The sequence below is a fragment of the Anser brachyrhynchus genome (genome assembly GCF_964034855.1).
Source record: "Anser brachyrhynchus genome assembly, chromosome: 3".
In the NCBI taxonomy this organism is placed as follows: domain Eukaryota; kingdom Metazoa; phylum Chordata; class Aves; order Anseriformes; family Anatidae; genus Anser; species Anser brachyrhynchus.
In genome coordinates this window covers 58249175-58264219 of record NC_137696.1, presented here as the reverse complement: position 1 = coordinate 58264219, position 15045 = coordinate 58249175, and the positions used below count along the sequence as shown (strand labels likewise).

The window sequence follows — 15045 nt, the reverse complement described above, 5'->3', positions numbered from 1 at the left end:
AACTGCCTGTTGTGTTGGGAGAGGTGCCACAAGTGTAAATGTTCATATTGCAAGGGTAGCACCAATTTTAACATGACTAGCACTAAAGGAAGGGATGATGCTGAGTAATCTCTGCTGCTTAACTCAGATTTCTTCCATCCCCTCAGTAAACACCCTGCATGCTAATGTTGCAGGCTCACTGCAGCACTGCCAGAAAAGGCGAAAACTAGGAGGTGCAGTGGCACCTTTTCTTCCAACTTCTCAATTTTGGCTCTAGACGAATACTTTGCTCTCCCAGTGATTCCAAGCAGAGATGACCAGTCTAAAGAGAAAAAAAAATATCCCACCACCTACTGCACGATGTTAACCTTAACTGTACCAGTAAAAACGAAGGAGGGAAAAAGCATAACCAAGCGTCAGAGCTTGTGTAACGTCCTTTGAACAAACAGAAACCCATTTCACCCTGGTGACATAAACACTGCTGCCCAGCCAGCGAGGTTTGAGCTCAGGAGCGGCAGACCGTCCTGCTGGTTCCTCTGAGTATTTCTGTCCTGCCGGTGTTATGTAAGCGCCGGTGTCCCACTTTGCTTGCACAGCTCCCCGGCTTACTCGCGACGCTCCGGAGCCCACACCAGAGACGATGCTCTCCAATACGCCAGGTAATGCAACAACAACCGTAGTAGTAACGCGAACGGCGACGGCGACTGGCAGCCACAGCTCGCCGCAGTCATCCTCGGCGCTATTTCTGCTGGCAGCCAGCGCGCACTTCGCGGGGGTTTGGGCTCGGGGCGGCGGCCGGTGCCCCAACTCCGATGGTGTCCTAACCCCGATGTTGCCTCAACCCCGATGGTGCCGGTGCAGGGCCCGGAGCAGCCCCCCGGGGCCGTGCTGCTGCGGCGGGGCGGGGCGGGGCCCCCCGCGAGGCGTGCAAGGGCAGCGGGTCCCGGGCACGGTGGGGAGGGGGAGGAAGAGGAGGAGGAGGAGGAGGAGGCGGCCCGGGAAACGTCGCAAGGGCACGGCACCCCCGCGGCCGCCCGGCCGCCCTCCCTCCCACATCCCAGCAGCCGCCCCCGGTTGGTGGCCGCGGGGCTGCGCCGTGCCGGTAACCAGGGAGCCGCACGGAGGCGGCGCGGAGCAGCAGCGCGGCGGGCGGAGGTAGGGCGCTGAGCAGGGACGGGGGCGCGGGGGAGCCGGGTCTGGAGGGGGGACCCCCATGGGGCAGCCCCCCCCAGCATCTCTCCTCAGCCCAAAAGTGCTTTGGGGTCGATCCGGAGCTCGCTGCCGGCGTTAAGCAGGCTTCTCCTTCTTGCTCAGAGGGTTTGGGATTGTGTCCTTTCGAAGGACGGGGGTAGAAAATCCCGCAGGAGGGGAGAGGTTTGCCTCCTAAAGTGCCCATGGGTGTGTTACGGAGGTACACGGGTATTATGCTTGGTCACGCGGTGCAGGCTGAAATGTACTTAATCAAGGGAGACGTGACTATCTGCGTATGCTCCCAAGAAGCTGCTTTTAGGCTGGGTTGCATGCAGTGATGGTGCAGAAAGGACGAGTGCATTGCAACTGAGATGCATAGAGTCCATATGCTCCCTGGTATGTGTGGAAACACCCCAAAGGTAAGACCTGCTGGGATATCTAACAGACACGGCTGTTCCTAGGATTTTGACAACCGTGTCTTCAACCATGTTCCTACTGGGGAAAAGTGCTTGTAAGGACTACTACTACTCTGCTATTATAAACCAGATTTCACAAATTCACGAGAAATTAGCTACATAAGTTATCTACCTGATGCTGAGGGAAACTCCAGTGCTCATCACTATGAGGGATTTATTTTGTATGGTTTTAGGGAAATAGTACGTGCTATTTCTGGCTGCTTGCCAACGCTTTTCAAATGCTGAGCCTGTTGAAAGACTCTTAACAGGCATACGTTTTCCTGCCGTAGTACTAGCGATGGACTGCCTGCTTTCTCTGGCGTCTGATAACTATTGTCGCAATTTTTGTGTGCACTTCAACACTTACATGGAGCCCAAGTTTTAAATGCTGGTGAGCTATACCAAATTATGGACAGTTGACAGGTAATATCAGGATGCCATGTTGTTGTAATTGGTAATCAGAAAGGCTTTTTTTTTTCGTTTGTTTGGTTGTCATACTGACCTTCATGTGGCAGATTACATGACAAAAATGGTTTACGAGGTACAGTGTTAAAATCTGCAGAGCGACTCACTTTTTAACATTTTTTTTTTCTGGTTGGAATCCATACCTAATCTATACGGAATGCATGAAAAACTCTGTAAAGCACAGAAGTTTCCACTGAGAAGAGGAGCTATCCAGAAGGAGCATGGTGCTGCATCTTGCAGTAATCTGTACAAACTCTGTAGATATGTGAAAGAAATAATAATCTCTCCACTTTCCTCATTTTCTTTTACTTCCTGGTCCAAGGTGTTGTATTGTTTTTTTTGTTTGTTTGTTTAGTTTTTGTTTGTTTTTGTTTTTAATGTTACCTTCAGAGTGGCAATTCTGTGCTGCTGAGTATGGATAGGTATTAATCACTGATGAAACCTAATAAATTCATGAGTACTTAATTTTTTTTTCTCTTTTACTTGAAGTTACATAATTCTGATAAATGCCAGTAGTGACTTGGACTACTTCACTTAATGGAAACACAAGAATCTCATCATAGCAGTATACCTGTATGCTTTGCTACTTTCCATTTATTAAAATAGGAGAATCATCCAATGATTTTGGATTTTTAAAATATATATATTTTTTATTTTTTACTTTGGGACCTTGGGAGCACCTTCCTGTGAACTTCAGTGGAGTTACTCTGAGTTACATAGCCTGCCAGCATGCACGTTGCTCAAGGACAGCAACCCTTTGGTTTTGGGTAAGAGAGGACAGAGGCACTCAGGGAAGGAGGAGCAGCATCTGAATGCATTTGGGGAGCATATAGGAGTGCCAGGCCCCAGGGAGGATCTGACCCAGTGAGGTACTGAACAAGATGTGGGTCCTAGGGGAACTTCCAGGATCGGCACAGTGAGGGGGTCTCTGTGGGTGATCACTGAGGGTCTGCAGGGTGAATCCTGTGGATCAGGCCCCAAGAGACACCTGTATATATCCACCATTCAGACAGGCACCATGCTAATCTTTCTCGGTTACACTTTGTTAAAGGAAGTCAGCTGTGTCTCAAGTAGTGACTGTAGTTATTAAGAAAGTACATACATCAAACACAGACAATTCTTTCTGTACTTCCTTGTTACCATGGCTAGTGGTGGAGACTCTGTGTGTCCTTAAAGGTCATAAAAATAACAGCAGCAGTGTACCTCTGAAACAACTGAACTTCTACTTTCATTTCACTCGAAGGCACAGATTTAATGAGGAAAGCAGTTGGGTTTTTTTTCTGCTTTTCCATTCACATGGCAGCCATGCTGCCCCTTGCTCACATATTCTACTCCAGATGAGGTTTCTTGTTTGGGAGATGTGCAGAAAAATACAAGGGATTATTACTTGCTTATCTTAAATTCAGTTTGACCCACCCTTTCCTGAGATGCTTCAGTGTTTTCTATGTTGGTGTTTTCTTTTTGTTTTTGTTTTGTTTTCCTCCTATAATTGTATCTCTGCAGGCACCTTATGCTATAGGTGCTGTTATGCCACAGAAATCCTAAGTGCCATATCAATATGAAAGTAGAAAAATTAGAACAGCTCTCCTACCATTAAACAGCTTACAAATTATATCCTAATTTCACACTGTCTTATTTGCTTGCATATTGTGACCTCTGATCTTAATCTTAGTCTGTCTTTGTCTGTGCAGATAGTAAGCTCTTTGAGACAAGGATTATATCCTGTGTTTGTAGAAGGTAATGAGTTACTGATCCCAGTCTGCTGCTATTACCAACATCTATATAAACTATAATACATTTTTGTAGAATTTCAGTAGCAGGATTACCAAACTGCAGTATACGATGTATTTAACTTCTCATATTAGAAAGACAGGGAATGACCTTTCTTTGAATATGTCTCTCTATATTCTGCTAATTTTTCTGGAAAAAAAAAAAGTCTCTGTCTTATATTTTCTTCTGGAACATTTTGCATTTTTGGTTCAAACTGAATAACTGCAAGACAGGAGTCACAGTTTCATAATGCCACTGGAATTTTGCAGCCTCCTTCCCCCCCCCCCCCCAAAAAACAAACAAACAAACAAACAAAAAACATAATCACAAGTAAAAAAATAATAATAAAAAACCTATTAATGTGCATAGGTGTGTGAATGACTGTGGTACTACAAATAATTTTTAATACCAGAGTATAGTTGTAGGTGAAGCACAGAAAAATCGTAAGCCACATATGCCACAGTTTTAAATGTCAGATTTGCAAATTACCTTGACTCTTCAAAATTATTAGCTGGTGTTGCAGGCTTTCTGTAAAAAGAAGAACTTCTGTTCAGTGCCAAACATTACTGAAGCACAACTAGAGGAACTGAAATAATCTGGAGCTCCAGAAGGTGTCCAAACTTTTTTTTTTCCCCTATGAAAAGCAAGTTTAAATACATCTTGCAAACCTCTAGGTAACTACTGCATATCAAATCAGTTTGGAGTTGAATAGTCAGTGAGAACATCCTATTTCAGTGTTTCCGTTTCAGTGTGTTCTTAGTGAAAGGTTGCAATCCATCTCTTCTTCCACCTTTTTTCTTTTTGAAAGCAATTCATGCAGTAGAGAAAGGAAGCACAGAGTGACAGTGTTGGGATTTGGGGACCGTACTATCAAAAACACTTTTCAGAGCCAAAATTACATTTTTCCATGATCTTATGCAGTGCATCGTTATGTCCCATTCGACTTGGGAAAGTTCCAGTGTACACTGACTTGTGGTGCTACGTTGTGCTTAAGCAAACAAGTGTATGATTGCAGTTCAACTATCTGTAACAATTACCAAAGTCATTCTTCTGTTGGACTGAATTTTGGAAAAACAGTGAGGAGATACTACTTTTTTTGAAGATAGCATAAGAATCATTTTGGATCACTCTAATCTCCTTCTTTATACTAACTCCTAAGTGGGCATTATCTGCAGCTTGATTTATTCAAATATGTTTAGAAATGGGTTCTCAATTCATCAGCTACAAGCTTTCAGTACTCTGGGATGAATTTTATCAAAAGTTCTTCCATTTTTAATTTTGATTTTATTTCAAATGGTGCTCTTTCCACTTCTGTTGCACTTCTGTCCCTGTATTTATCATAGTTTTATCATCATTATCTTCACTGGAAATAGCAATATAATATTCACTGAGGTAAATTAAGCTCAACTTTATCATATTTTCTACTTTATTTCTACTTGTCTGGCTATGAACCGTTTGCTCGCTGTCTTTACTTCTCCAGTCTAACTCAGCTGGACTTTCAGCAAGTCTCTCTTCAACCCCACAGATAACATACATTGTGTCAGAGATCTTCACTTCTCATCCTTCATTTCTGCACTCTTAATGTAAATATGATAAATAATATAGCTGGTTCTGTGATTATTTGATGTAGAAAACTGCAAGGATGATCTCTAAAAAATTCTGGTTCCTACCTTTATGCGAATCATTTCTTCTTGGTTAGCATGAGGGTCACTGCTCCCTGACACAATCACATCACTTTCAGTAGCATTTATCTCCCTGTCAGAATTCTGAAGACCTCTACTGTTTCAGGAACTGAACCTGCGGATCAAAGTAGACCTTTAGCACTACAGCAGTAAACTGTGTTTGGTAAGGCACTGGTACAGGTTGTCCAGAGAAGCTGTGGATGTCCCATCCCTGGAAGGGTTTAAGGCCTGGCTGGCTGGGGCCCTGGGCAATCTGAGGTAGTGGAAGGTGTCCCTGCCAGTGGAGGTTTGGGAACTAGGTGACCTTTAGGTCCGTTCCAACCTAAGCCTTTCTATGATTCTATGATCCTTTCCTGGAAATGATATTTGATTTAATCAGTTCTATACCAGTTTCTTTCTTCAGGGAAGTCTGCCTCTTCTTTAACGTGTAGTGCTGCTCTGACAATTGGTCTTATCTCTGTCTTTCCTGAGACTTTGTTCAGTTCTTGTGTTATAGTTACTCCAGTTATTCCATATTTCTCGTATTTATGTAGTATTTGTCAATTACTTCTAGTTGCAGTAGTTCCTTGAGTTTATTAGTCTTTTTTTTTTTCCCCTCAATTCTCTTTTTTGATATACTCCAGATATTTTAGACAAGTTAGAACCAGTCTGCCACCTGTGTCTTGCTCTCACCAATAACTGTACTGTGTTTACCCTTTTTTACCTGGACTTTCTTTACCCATTGCTACTATAATTGGAGATTAGAGAAATCTAAAACTCTACTTTCAGGTACAACCGTCTATCTGAGACATGCATTTGGAATTCATTCTATGAGGAATAAGTACAATTCCAGTGAATGCTTCTTTGTAGCTGTGCATCCCAAGCCTCTTTTCAGTCCAAGTCTCTCTATAACCGGCTCTTTGTTCACCTTTTGCTGTCGTTTTCTAAGAACTGGGAGAGTCACTGTGGAGACTGTCCATGCCTTCAGCAGGAATCTTCCTCAGGTTGCTATATGCTGCATCATCCTGGTGTAGTGGAAATCTGCAATTTCTGATGGCATGAAGAATTCAGAGAATTTTTTACACTTATTTTCATCAGGTTTATCTTCAGCCATTACTCCACATCTTATAAGCTGTCTGCTTTTCTCTTTGGTTTTCTGGAACCACTTCACTGATTGGCTTGTCTGTCAACACTAACATGTCTTATACACTTTAATAACTTAAAGATAAAATATGACCTGCTTTTGCCAATGGTACTGTAGGTTCACCAATAAAAGGAAAATATGTTCTCTTTTTTTTTTTTTTTTTTTTTTAATTACAGATATTTCAAAGCATTCCCAAAGCACTATGAAAAAATGAGAATTACACCAGGGATCCATAGAACTTAACCCACAGTAGATCTAGGGTTTTTCTTCTCCATAGAAGAGACATCTTACTTTTCTGAAAGTTGAAGAGAGAAACAATATGCTGTTTTAAAATCTCTGTATTTTATTACTATAGCAGATTGATAGGCCTTGTGTTTTTAATATGAGAAAAGAAGTAGATAGTTCTCTTTACTCATCTAAAATCACACTACCAGAATAATCATACAAGAAGGCTGTGTCAGTGTAACTTTATCCATTAAATGCAGATAGATGGCAAATGTAATAAAATTTTTTTCATATACTTGCAAAACTTCTCCTTTTCACTCTTGTGTATTCATTCTCTGTATGTTCAAACCAAACAATTAATTATTTAAAATAAGGAATAACCACTTTTTCCGTGTTAAAGCGCGTTAAAGTTCACATAGTCCTTCAGGTCTATTTCAGGCTGAGATTTATGACATTTAGGCAGTATACTTGTCTTAAAACTTGTGTATTTTGAGAATGCATATTTGAAGATATATCCTTGTCTGGTACTAAAACAAAAATGTCATTCCTCTTATTACAAATGATTTTCTGTAACAGATATGAGTATATTTAACGTTATGAAGATTTAACGTTATAAAGATTTTTTTTTTTTTAATGTTTACAAATCTGAAAAATATAATGTTTCTGTTGGGATAGTTTGCTGCAGGCATTAAACATTTGTTGAAGTCAGGAAAAAAATCCCTTTGTATTACATTGAATAGCTGACTGTGCATGTAGGTTTTCTTGTATGGAGTTTTAGATGCTGGCTGAAGACAGGCGAGAAGGATACATGAAACTTACTTTAATCCATTTCCCTGATGTCTTTGCTGTGCTCTGAGCTGTGGTTTTCTGACTGTGGAGGTGACTGCAGTTGCATGCGTGAATCTTTCTTCCCTGTCTGTAGTAACTTAGTTCCTTCTTTAAATGAGTTAATTTCCATTACGTGCAAAAGATTTTTTGAATGAGCAACTGCAGATTCTTATTATGTAACATATAATTTAATATCAGCTAGATAAATTATTAATTGCTAGTCTACCATTTATTACTATGCAGTGACTCAGCCTGCTGTATGAGTAGATTGAACATATATCTTGATTGCAATTTCCCAGACACTTTTAGCTTGAAGTTGGAGTCAGCATCTTCCACAGCTCCTCTAAATCAGCTCGTTTACAACTGATTTCCACTGATTTAAAGCCAGCTTGGGTCTGCTGAGCTGAGTAGTTCTCATTTTGTTTCCAAAATACAAGGTAAACATCTCATAAAACCAGCAGCAAGAGGGGAAACAGGGAGTTCCTTAGGTCAGGCAGGGTTGGAAGGATCAGAAAAGGAAATGTTAAAATGTTAATTTCTCTTACATGGTGACAATTTCTTTGGGAACGTTTTGTGTGCCTAAAGCAGGGCAGCCTAAAGGCTCCTCTGTTGTATGCTGGGAGACCATGTGCTCTGACAGACCCTCGGGCCAAGAGGAGGGGGTGGTGCACAATTCCCATAATCCTATTCATACCTGTGATGCTGATCACCTTCTTTTCATCTCGAATTTGGGGTGAACCCAGGGTATGTAGTATGAATGCAGTTATTGCTGGTGTCTATGTGGTCAGTTATTTCTTAATGGAGAACCAGATGCATATATACACAACATGTACTGGCTTCTCAGATAAAGATGCTAAATGACTCAAAATATAACATCATCATACACTGTAAAACAGAATGTAAATATAACTTTATTTAATAGTAAGGTATGCGAATCTCAGTGTTTCAGATTAGAGCACGCAGTTCAGTGGTGTTATGGATTGTCATGATCAATAATTTGTTATTATGCATTCCCTTCTAGCATGATAAAATACAATGAGAGTTGGGCACTTGGTATTTACAAGTGATTTCAGTTTTCCTCCTTTATGCATAATATTATTTACATTAGAAAGAATTACAGTATTACTTTTAATATATATAACTATCATTGTTTCTAAAACAACATCCACAAGCATGCTTTTGAAAGCATCGATGTCTGGTGCATTGCCAATTGTTTTTAATGATTTGTTTTTGCCATTTCCGCGGATGATGGCCAGGCAAGCTTTCAGCATTAATTGTGTCTCTGGCTGGAGGGTACAGCATGCACAAGACACATCAATCCTTATGGGTTAAAATAGCTTTTGAGGCTCAGAATTCTTAGTTTTGCAGAGCTTGTAGATGTTTCTTCTAGATCTTGGTACTTTCTTTTTCAGGTGCTGGGGTTGCTTGCGAGAACAGTGCTGCTGCTGGACCCTGTGAGTGCCCACGTGGGCTGTGGGTGGCTGTGACTCAGCCAGACAGGCTCTGCTGAGGCTGAATGCTGGAAGGAAGCAGTCAGAGGTCGGCACCTCACCAAGGCTGGCGGCTTGGAGGGTGTCTTCTGAGTCTTCTGTCAGTGGAAAGGGACTTACTGCAAAGAGACCATGGCCTCATCCCGACCTGTGGCAAGGTCTAGGGATATAACCAATGTCATGCAACGACTTCAAGGTAGGAGATGGACTCTGGTTGGTGCTCACCGTTATCCATTCATAAATGGAGGTTCCTACTTTTTACTATTTTACACAGGATGGTATTTCTGAATTCTAGTAACTATTCTAAACTTATCTACTAGAAAATATGCACAGTATATCTGAAGGGTTCTGATTATATGAGTATTTTGGTATAGGATTAGTTGCAATGTTTAGAAAGCAGCTGACATTATGAACCTGGATGCAAGGGATTGAACACTGAAGTGAAGATAAGACTTTGGTGCTGTTTCTCCCACCTGACCAATTGTACGTTGGTTTTCTCGTAGAGAAGAGAATAGAAACTATATCTATCCTTTTCTCAGCTGTGAAGTCTACTGGTAGATCTGCTTTACTGGTAGACTAGCATTTATTAATTTGGTAATACTTCTTGTCTCCAAACAAGGACAGGACCTCATTGCATTGTTAAGCATTGAAAAATTCATAACTCAGTGAGCTAATTATTTGTGTTGAAGTTGGTAGCCTTTTAGATATTGTATCATAGGAATACTTTGTAGTATTTGAGTATTCTTTTTTTTAATGTTCTTATAGTAAAGTATGATTAAATGAAGTTATTGTGTTTTTTTTTTTTTTGAATTAACACCTAAATGCTGCAGCTAAAAACTTGCATTCAGAACATACGTTTTTGAGAGTGATGCTAATGACTAGAAACAAACTATTGTCTGTGCTGCTGTATGCTTCATTCCTCTTAACTTTCAAACTTAAGCATAAATCACTAAAGTAGTGCTTTCTTTACACACTAGCTTCTACTTTAACAACAACTTGTATGCACAGAATCCTTGCAACCCTTTTCTTTATCCTCTAAATCTGGAAACTTTATCTTCCCATGACTTTGCCTTCCATTTATTGTTTTTTAGTTGTGATGGGATATCTGAATTCAGCTTCCCAGTCACCAGATACAACTAGCATGCATGATTTCCATGTAACCTTAGTAGAGAAACATAAGAATAAAGAAAGAAGCAAGTTCTGTTCTATTTAAGCCTAGTAAAGTACTTCTCCAGCTCCAAAATACTTCTGCCTTATGTTCTACAGACTTTTGTGTGGTTACTTTTTTCTCCTTACTATTTTATTTGCCTACTGTTTCTTAGGCTGCTATCTTGGACAATTGTTCAAAGTGCCCACAAATGTAGAAGAAAAATATTCCCTGCCCAGAGAATTTGTAGTTTAAACATTAGGATTAGACCCTCAAGGCAGACACAAATGAGTGTGCAATGCAAAAATGAAGCCACCCTGGCCACAAATGAGGCAGTGGTCCTAGTACACACACACACATGCATGTGTATATATAAATCTCTCTCTCACACTCTCTCTTTATATATCAATCTATAATATACTTAAAAGAAGTCAGGTTTTTAATAAGGATCCCAGGGTGAGGGAAAAAAAAAAGATGCAAAGTAAGAAATGAAATAAGTATGAAACCGTGAACCCTTCTGAGGAAAATAAAGAAGTGCACGTGGTAAATGACAGAGGTGCTTGAAGCTTATGAAGACACATTGCAAAGGAAAAGGTCAGAGAGCTGAGCAGCATTCCGGGAAGGTTATCTGGGCTTGTACTCTGAAGCAATGAGCCAGGAGGATGCTGAGGAATTTACAGAACATGTGGAGTTTTAATTGTCAGGCGTATGAGTACTACCTTTCTTAATAACTATGAAGTTGTTACTGACAAAATGGCTGTTCCGTTTACTTGCATCTTGTTTTTTTATCTTTTTTTTTCATTTTTTAATGTTTTGTTCTATTGAAATCCAATATAGGATTCAGAATGCTATATTTGTTTTATTTCTTTTTGGACATCAAAAGTAATTAAGTGACCTCTTAAGTGAGAATCATTTAAAAGAAAATGTATGAAGCAAAAAACATTTGGCATTGTATGTTAGTTTGAACTTATAGATGTAACTGGGTTCTTTGCTCCTCAGATGAAATCAGTTCAGCTTGTTATTGCTGGGATCTGGGTTTTGCTGCAGAAGCTATACTTCAATAAATGTTTCACCTTTGCCAAGAATGGAGAGCTTGGAACCGAAGTCTTTTTTTAGTCTGTAGTTCTGCATTATGGATGAGCAGACAATCTGCACTGCGACTATCTTAGCCTTTGTGAATTAAGGTTACTCTACCGGGTCCTGTACTTGGGGCACAACAACCCCATGCAATGTTATAGGCTGGGGGAAGAGTAGCTGGAAGGCTGCCAGTAGACCTGGGGGTATTGGTTGATAGTTGGCTGAATATAAGCCAGCAGTATGCTCAGGTGGCCAAGAAGGCCAACAGCATCCTGGCTTGTATTAGAAACAGTGTGGCCAGCAGGACTAGGGAAGTGATTGTCCCTATGTACTTGCCTCTGGTGAGGCTATACCTTGAGTAATATGTCCAGCTCTGAAGCCCCCAGTATAAGAAAGACATCGACCTATCAGAACGATTCCAGAGGAGGGCTATGAGGATGATCAAGGGGCTGAAGCACTTCTTCTGTGAAGATAGGCTGAGGAAGTTGGGGTTGTTCGGCTTGGAGAAGAGAAGAATTCGGGGAGACCTTATAGTGGCTTTCCAATACCTAAAGGGGGCCTGCAGGAAAGCTGGGGAGGGATTCTTCATCAAAGAGTGTAGTGATAGAACTCGGGGCAATGGTTTTAAACTGAAAGAGGGTGAAATTAGATATTAGAAAGAAGTTCTTTAGTCAGAGGGTAGTGAAGCACTGAAAGACATTGCCAAGAGAAGTTGTGGATGCCCCATCCCTGGAATTGTCCAAGGCCAGATTGGATGGGGCTTTGAGCAACCTGGTCTAGTGGAAGGTATGCCTGTCCATGGCAGGGGTGTTGGAATTATATGATTTTTAAGGTCCTTTCCAACCCAAACTGTTCTATGATTGTGTGGTAGTGATACCTTTCAGGAATTGAAATCAACTGGAAAAGAAGCAGGTATGGACATAGGAACAAAAGGATATTTCTTGGCGTGTGTGCATGGCTTCCCAGGATCCATGAAGGTGTAGCTGGGTGTGTAACCCCAGCTGACAGTGGACTTGACAGTATTCATGGTATGACAGGAACTGAGGTGGTTTGGGGGATCCTCCATTACTACAGAGCTGCAGTTCTGCTGTGCAACACCTTCTTTTGTACCTGGCTATGAGCTAAGGCAGGAGAGAATTTATTGTGTGATGTTGCTGGAGAGTGCTGCAACATGTCAGTGCTGGGAAGTCATTGGGATTGAGGGCCAGAGGTAAAGCAAGTCATTCTCCACATACGACATTGTTGGCTCATATTTGCCTCACAAACTTCCAATAAGTGCTTGTGGTGGGAGGGTGTAGGAAAGATCAGAAAAATGCCTCTCGTCCCTGGGATTATCAACACCAGTTTTGAAATCTCTCCTAAACATCCTGTAAGTTAACGGATTTCTGTCAACTCTACTAAATACTGTGAGAGAGAAATAAATACAAAACAAACTATTGGTTTTTAACAGTGATTATGACACTTGCAGCAGCAAACATAAATGTTAGAGTTTTTTTGTTTGTTTTTGTTTGTTTTTCTCTTTTTTTTTTTCAAAAAGATTGCATATCACTGCCTCAGAAGCCCACTTGGGACAAGCAGTCATAATGATGTGCTGTGTGCTAGGCTGCCAGTGTGTAGCAACCTGTCACATGCTGGTGCCCACGCAAAGGACACCTGTGGTTCTGCTTTTCCTACTCAGGAGAATGAGGGACCTACCCTGTTAGGCCAGGGCTGGTGGGTCATAGGAGGGAGGTGGACAGTGCGAGTATGATTTGTCTTGTCTAATTTCATCATCCTTGTCATGCTAATAAAAAGTGCCACATATGGCTTTTCATTATAGCTCAGTCTGCAGTCGAGAGAGAGAAAGGCATCTCCAGAAGGTGCATGACCCCCATCACTTGAAATTTAATTAATGAAGGCATGTTTTTGAAGCAGAAATGTATCATAGCATATTTTTATTCTGGGAAATTTATAACATTTATAATGGCTGCAGGGAAGAATGCTTATCCCTTTACAAGGAGGAGAGGAGGGTCTGAGGAGGGGCTAGCCGTAGGTGGGAATGTGCAGATAAATCCACAGAAGCCATAGTTGTCCTCCATTTCTACTCTTTTGCTAGATACATACCCTTCGGGGTATGTGGCATCTTTCTACTAGTCTCTACATACTGCTTACCCTTCCTTCAGTGCTAGCTCCAACAGTGTTGCCCTGCAAAAGTGGTTACAGAGAGAGACAACAGAGCATAGAGGAGATACCTGATTTTTTGGTTGCTGAATTTACGCATGAGGAAGCCCAGCCTTGAGTTACTACAGAAAATACTTGACATCCTTTAGTATGATCGTCTTTGCATAATTTATTCCTTGCTAGCATAGTTCAAAGCTTTTTACTCTATGTTTCCTAGTTTACTTTTTCACATTACAAAAGCACTCATAAAGTTTGAGCAGAACTGGTGCTAACCATCAGTTGGAGTTGCATTCCTGGGATTCTTTAAGGTTATTCAGGGAAGTAAATGCCAGTTGGCACAAAGATACTGCTCCTTTGCCTATGGGGAGTGCAAGCTTCTCTAGCGTTATTGCTGGTTATACACTAAAGGTTCTCATAACACTTTTAATATGTGCAAAAATCAAAGCAGGCAGTGCTGGAAAACAAGTCAGTAAAAACTTGTCTTTTTGATCTTTGGTGTTGTGAAATTCAGTCTTTTCCTAAAGTAGTACACTTACAGACAAACTACAGTCATGCTTATGCTGTTCTTCTGAAGAAAATAATAAGACAACATCCAATTCTTTAGGACATTTTCCCATATGTTGACTTGCTGTGTTTGGCTTGTAAGGTGTTATCAAAGAGTCACTATATCATACTAGTGCTGCAGGCTTTCTTTCCACTTTTCTCTTCCTCTATCCAGTTCTTCTAATTTCTCAGTTAGTAGCCTGTGCCAGGTAGAGATGTGGTATTGCATTTATTATGGGGTGGTCCATTCAGTCAAGCAGGACATTTTTGTCTTTGTCTATAGTGGATCACAAAAATTCAGTCTACATTGCAATATAAGCCACCCAAATGAAGTTGCTGTGGTATCATTAATATTTTGAGGCTGTTATCTATTTGAACCCTGTTCAGTAAAACCAGTTCTATAGTGTACAAAGTACAGCAATTTAAACAATATTCTATTATAAGACACATACTTTGTGGTCTTAAAGACACCCTCACCCTGCAAATGATATGAAAGCTTAAAAAAATTCTTAATCTTCTGTTTGGTTCTGGGTTGCACCACTATTCTTTTAAGACTTTAGGCTCATTTTGGTTCAGAGCAATAATGTGCTTTTGTAAACTCCCTGCAGAGAGACTTCACAGTGCAGAAAAAACCGTGGTGGGAAAGAAAGCAACATGGTCATTCATTGAAGACCCACTATTATGAAAAGTAGCCAGTCATTCTAGTAAACTTCGTAACACTCCTGATAAACTTCAATATACACAGGTCAAATTAACTTAAAGTCCAATCACTTTTCAGTTTAAAGTTTTATATACAACTGAGTATTATCTGTAATTTTATCTGTAATTTTAATGCCATCCTTATATTAACACTGTTCGCAGAATACTGTGTACTGTGTTGATTTTCTTCTGGATTGTCCTCCCCCCCCCC

The 15045-nt window shown here is 40.8% G+C and overlaps 1 protein-coding gene across 7 annotated transcripts in view; it reads left to right on the top strand.

Moving 5' to 3' along the window:
- Positions 1-402: 402 nt before the first annotated feature.
- The window catches only part of SYNE1 (spectrin repeat containing nuclear envelope protein 1), a gene marked incomplete at its 5' end in the record, with an annotated part of 301622 nt that continues 286979 nt past the window's right edge, over positions 403-15045 (top strand). For 2 of the 7 annotated variants that reach the window (XM_080587963.1, XM_080587967.1), the window contains 2 exons: positions 404-638; positions 9131-9404. In XM_080587963.1, the coding sequence (XP_080444089.1) occupies positions 9341-9404 (64 nt within the window). Of the gene's footprint in view, positions 639-964; positions 1135-8334; positions 8463-9130; positions 9405-15045 lie in introns of those variants that run through there. The other 5 variants (XM_080587961.1, XM_080587971.1, XM_080587962.1 and 2 more) reach the window with 5 other exon arrangements.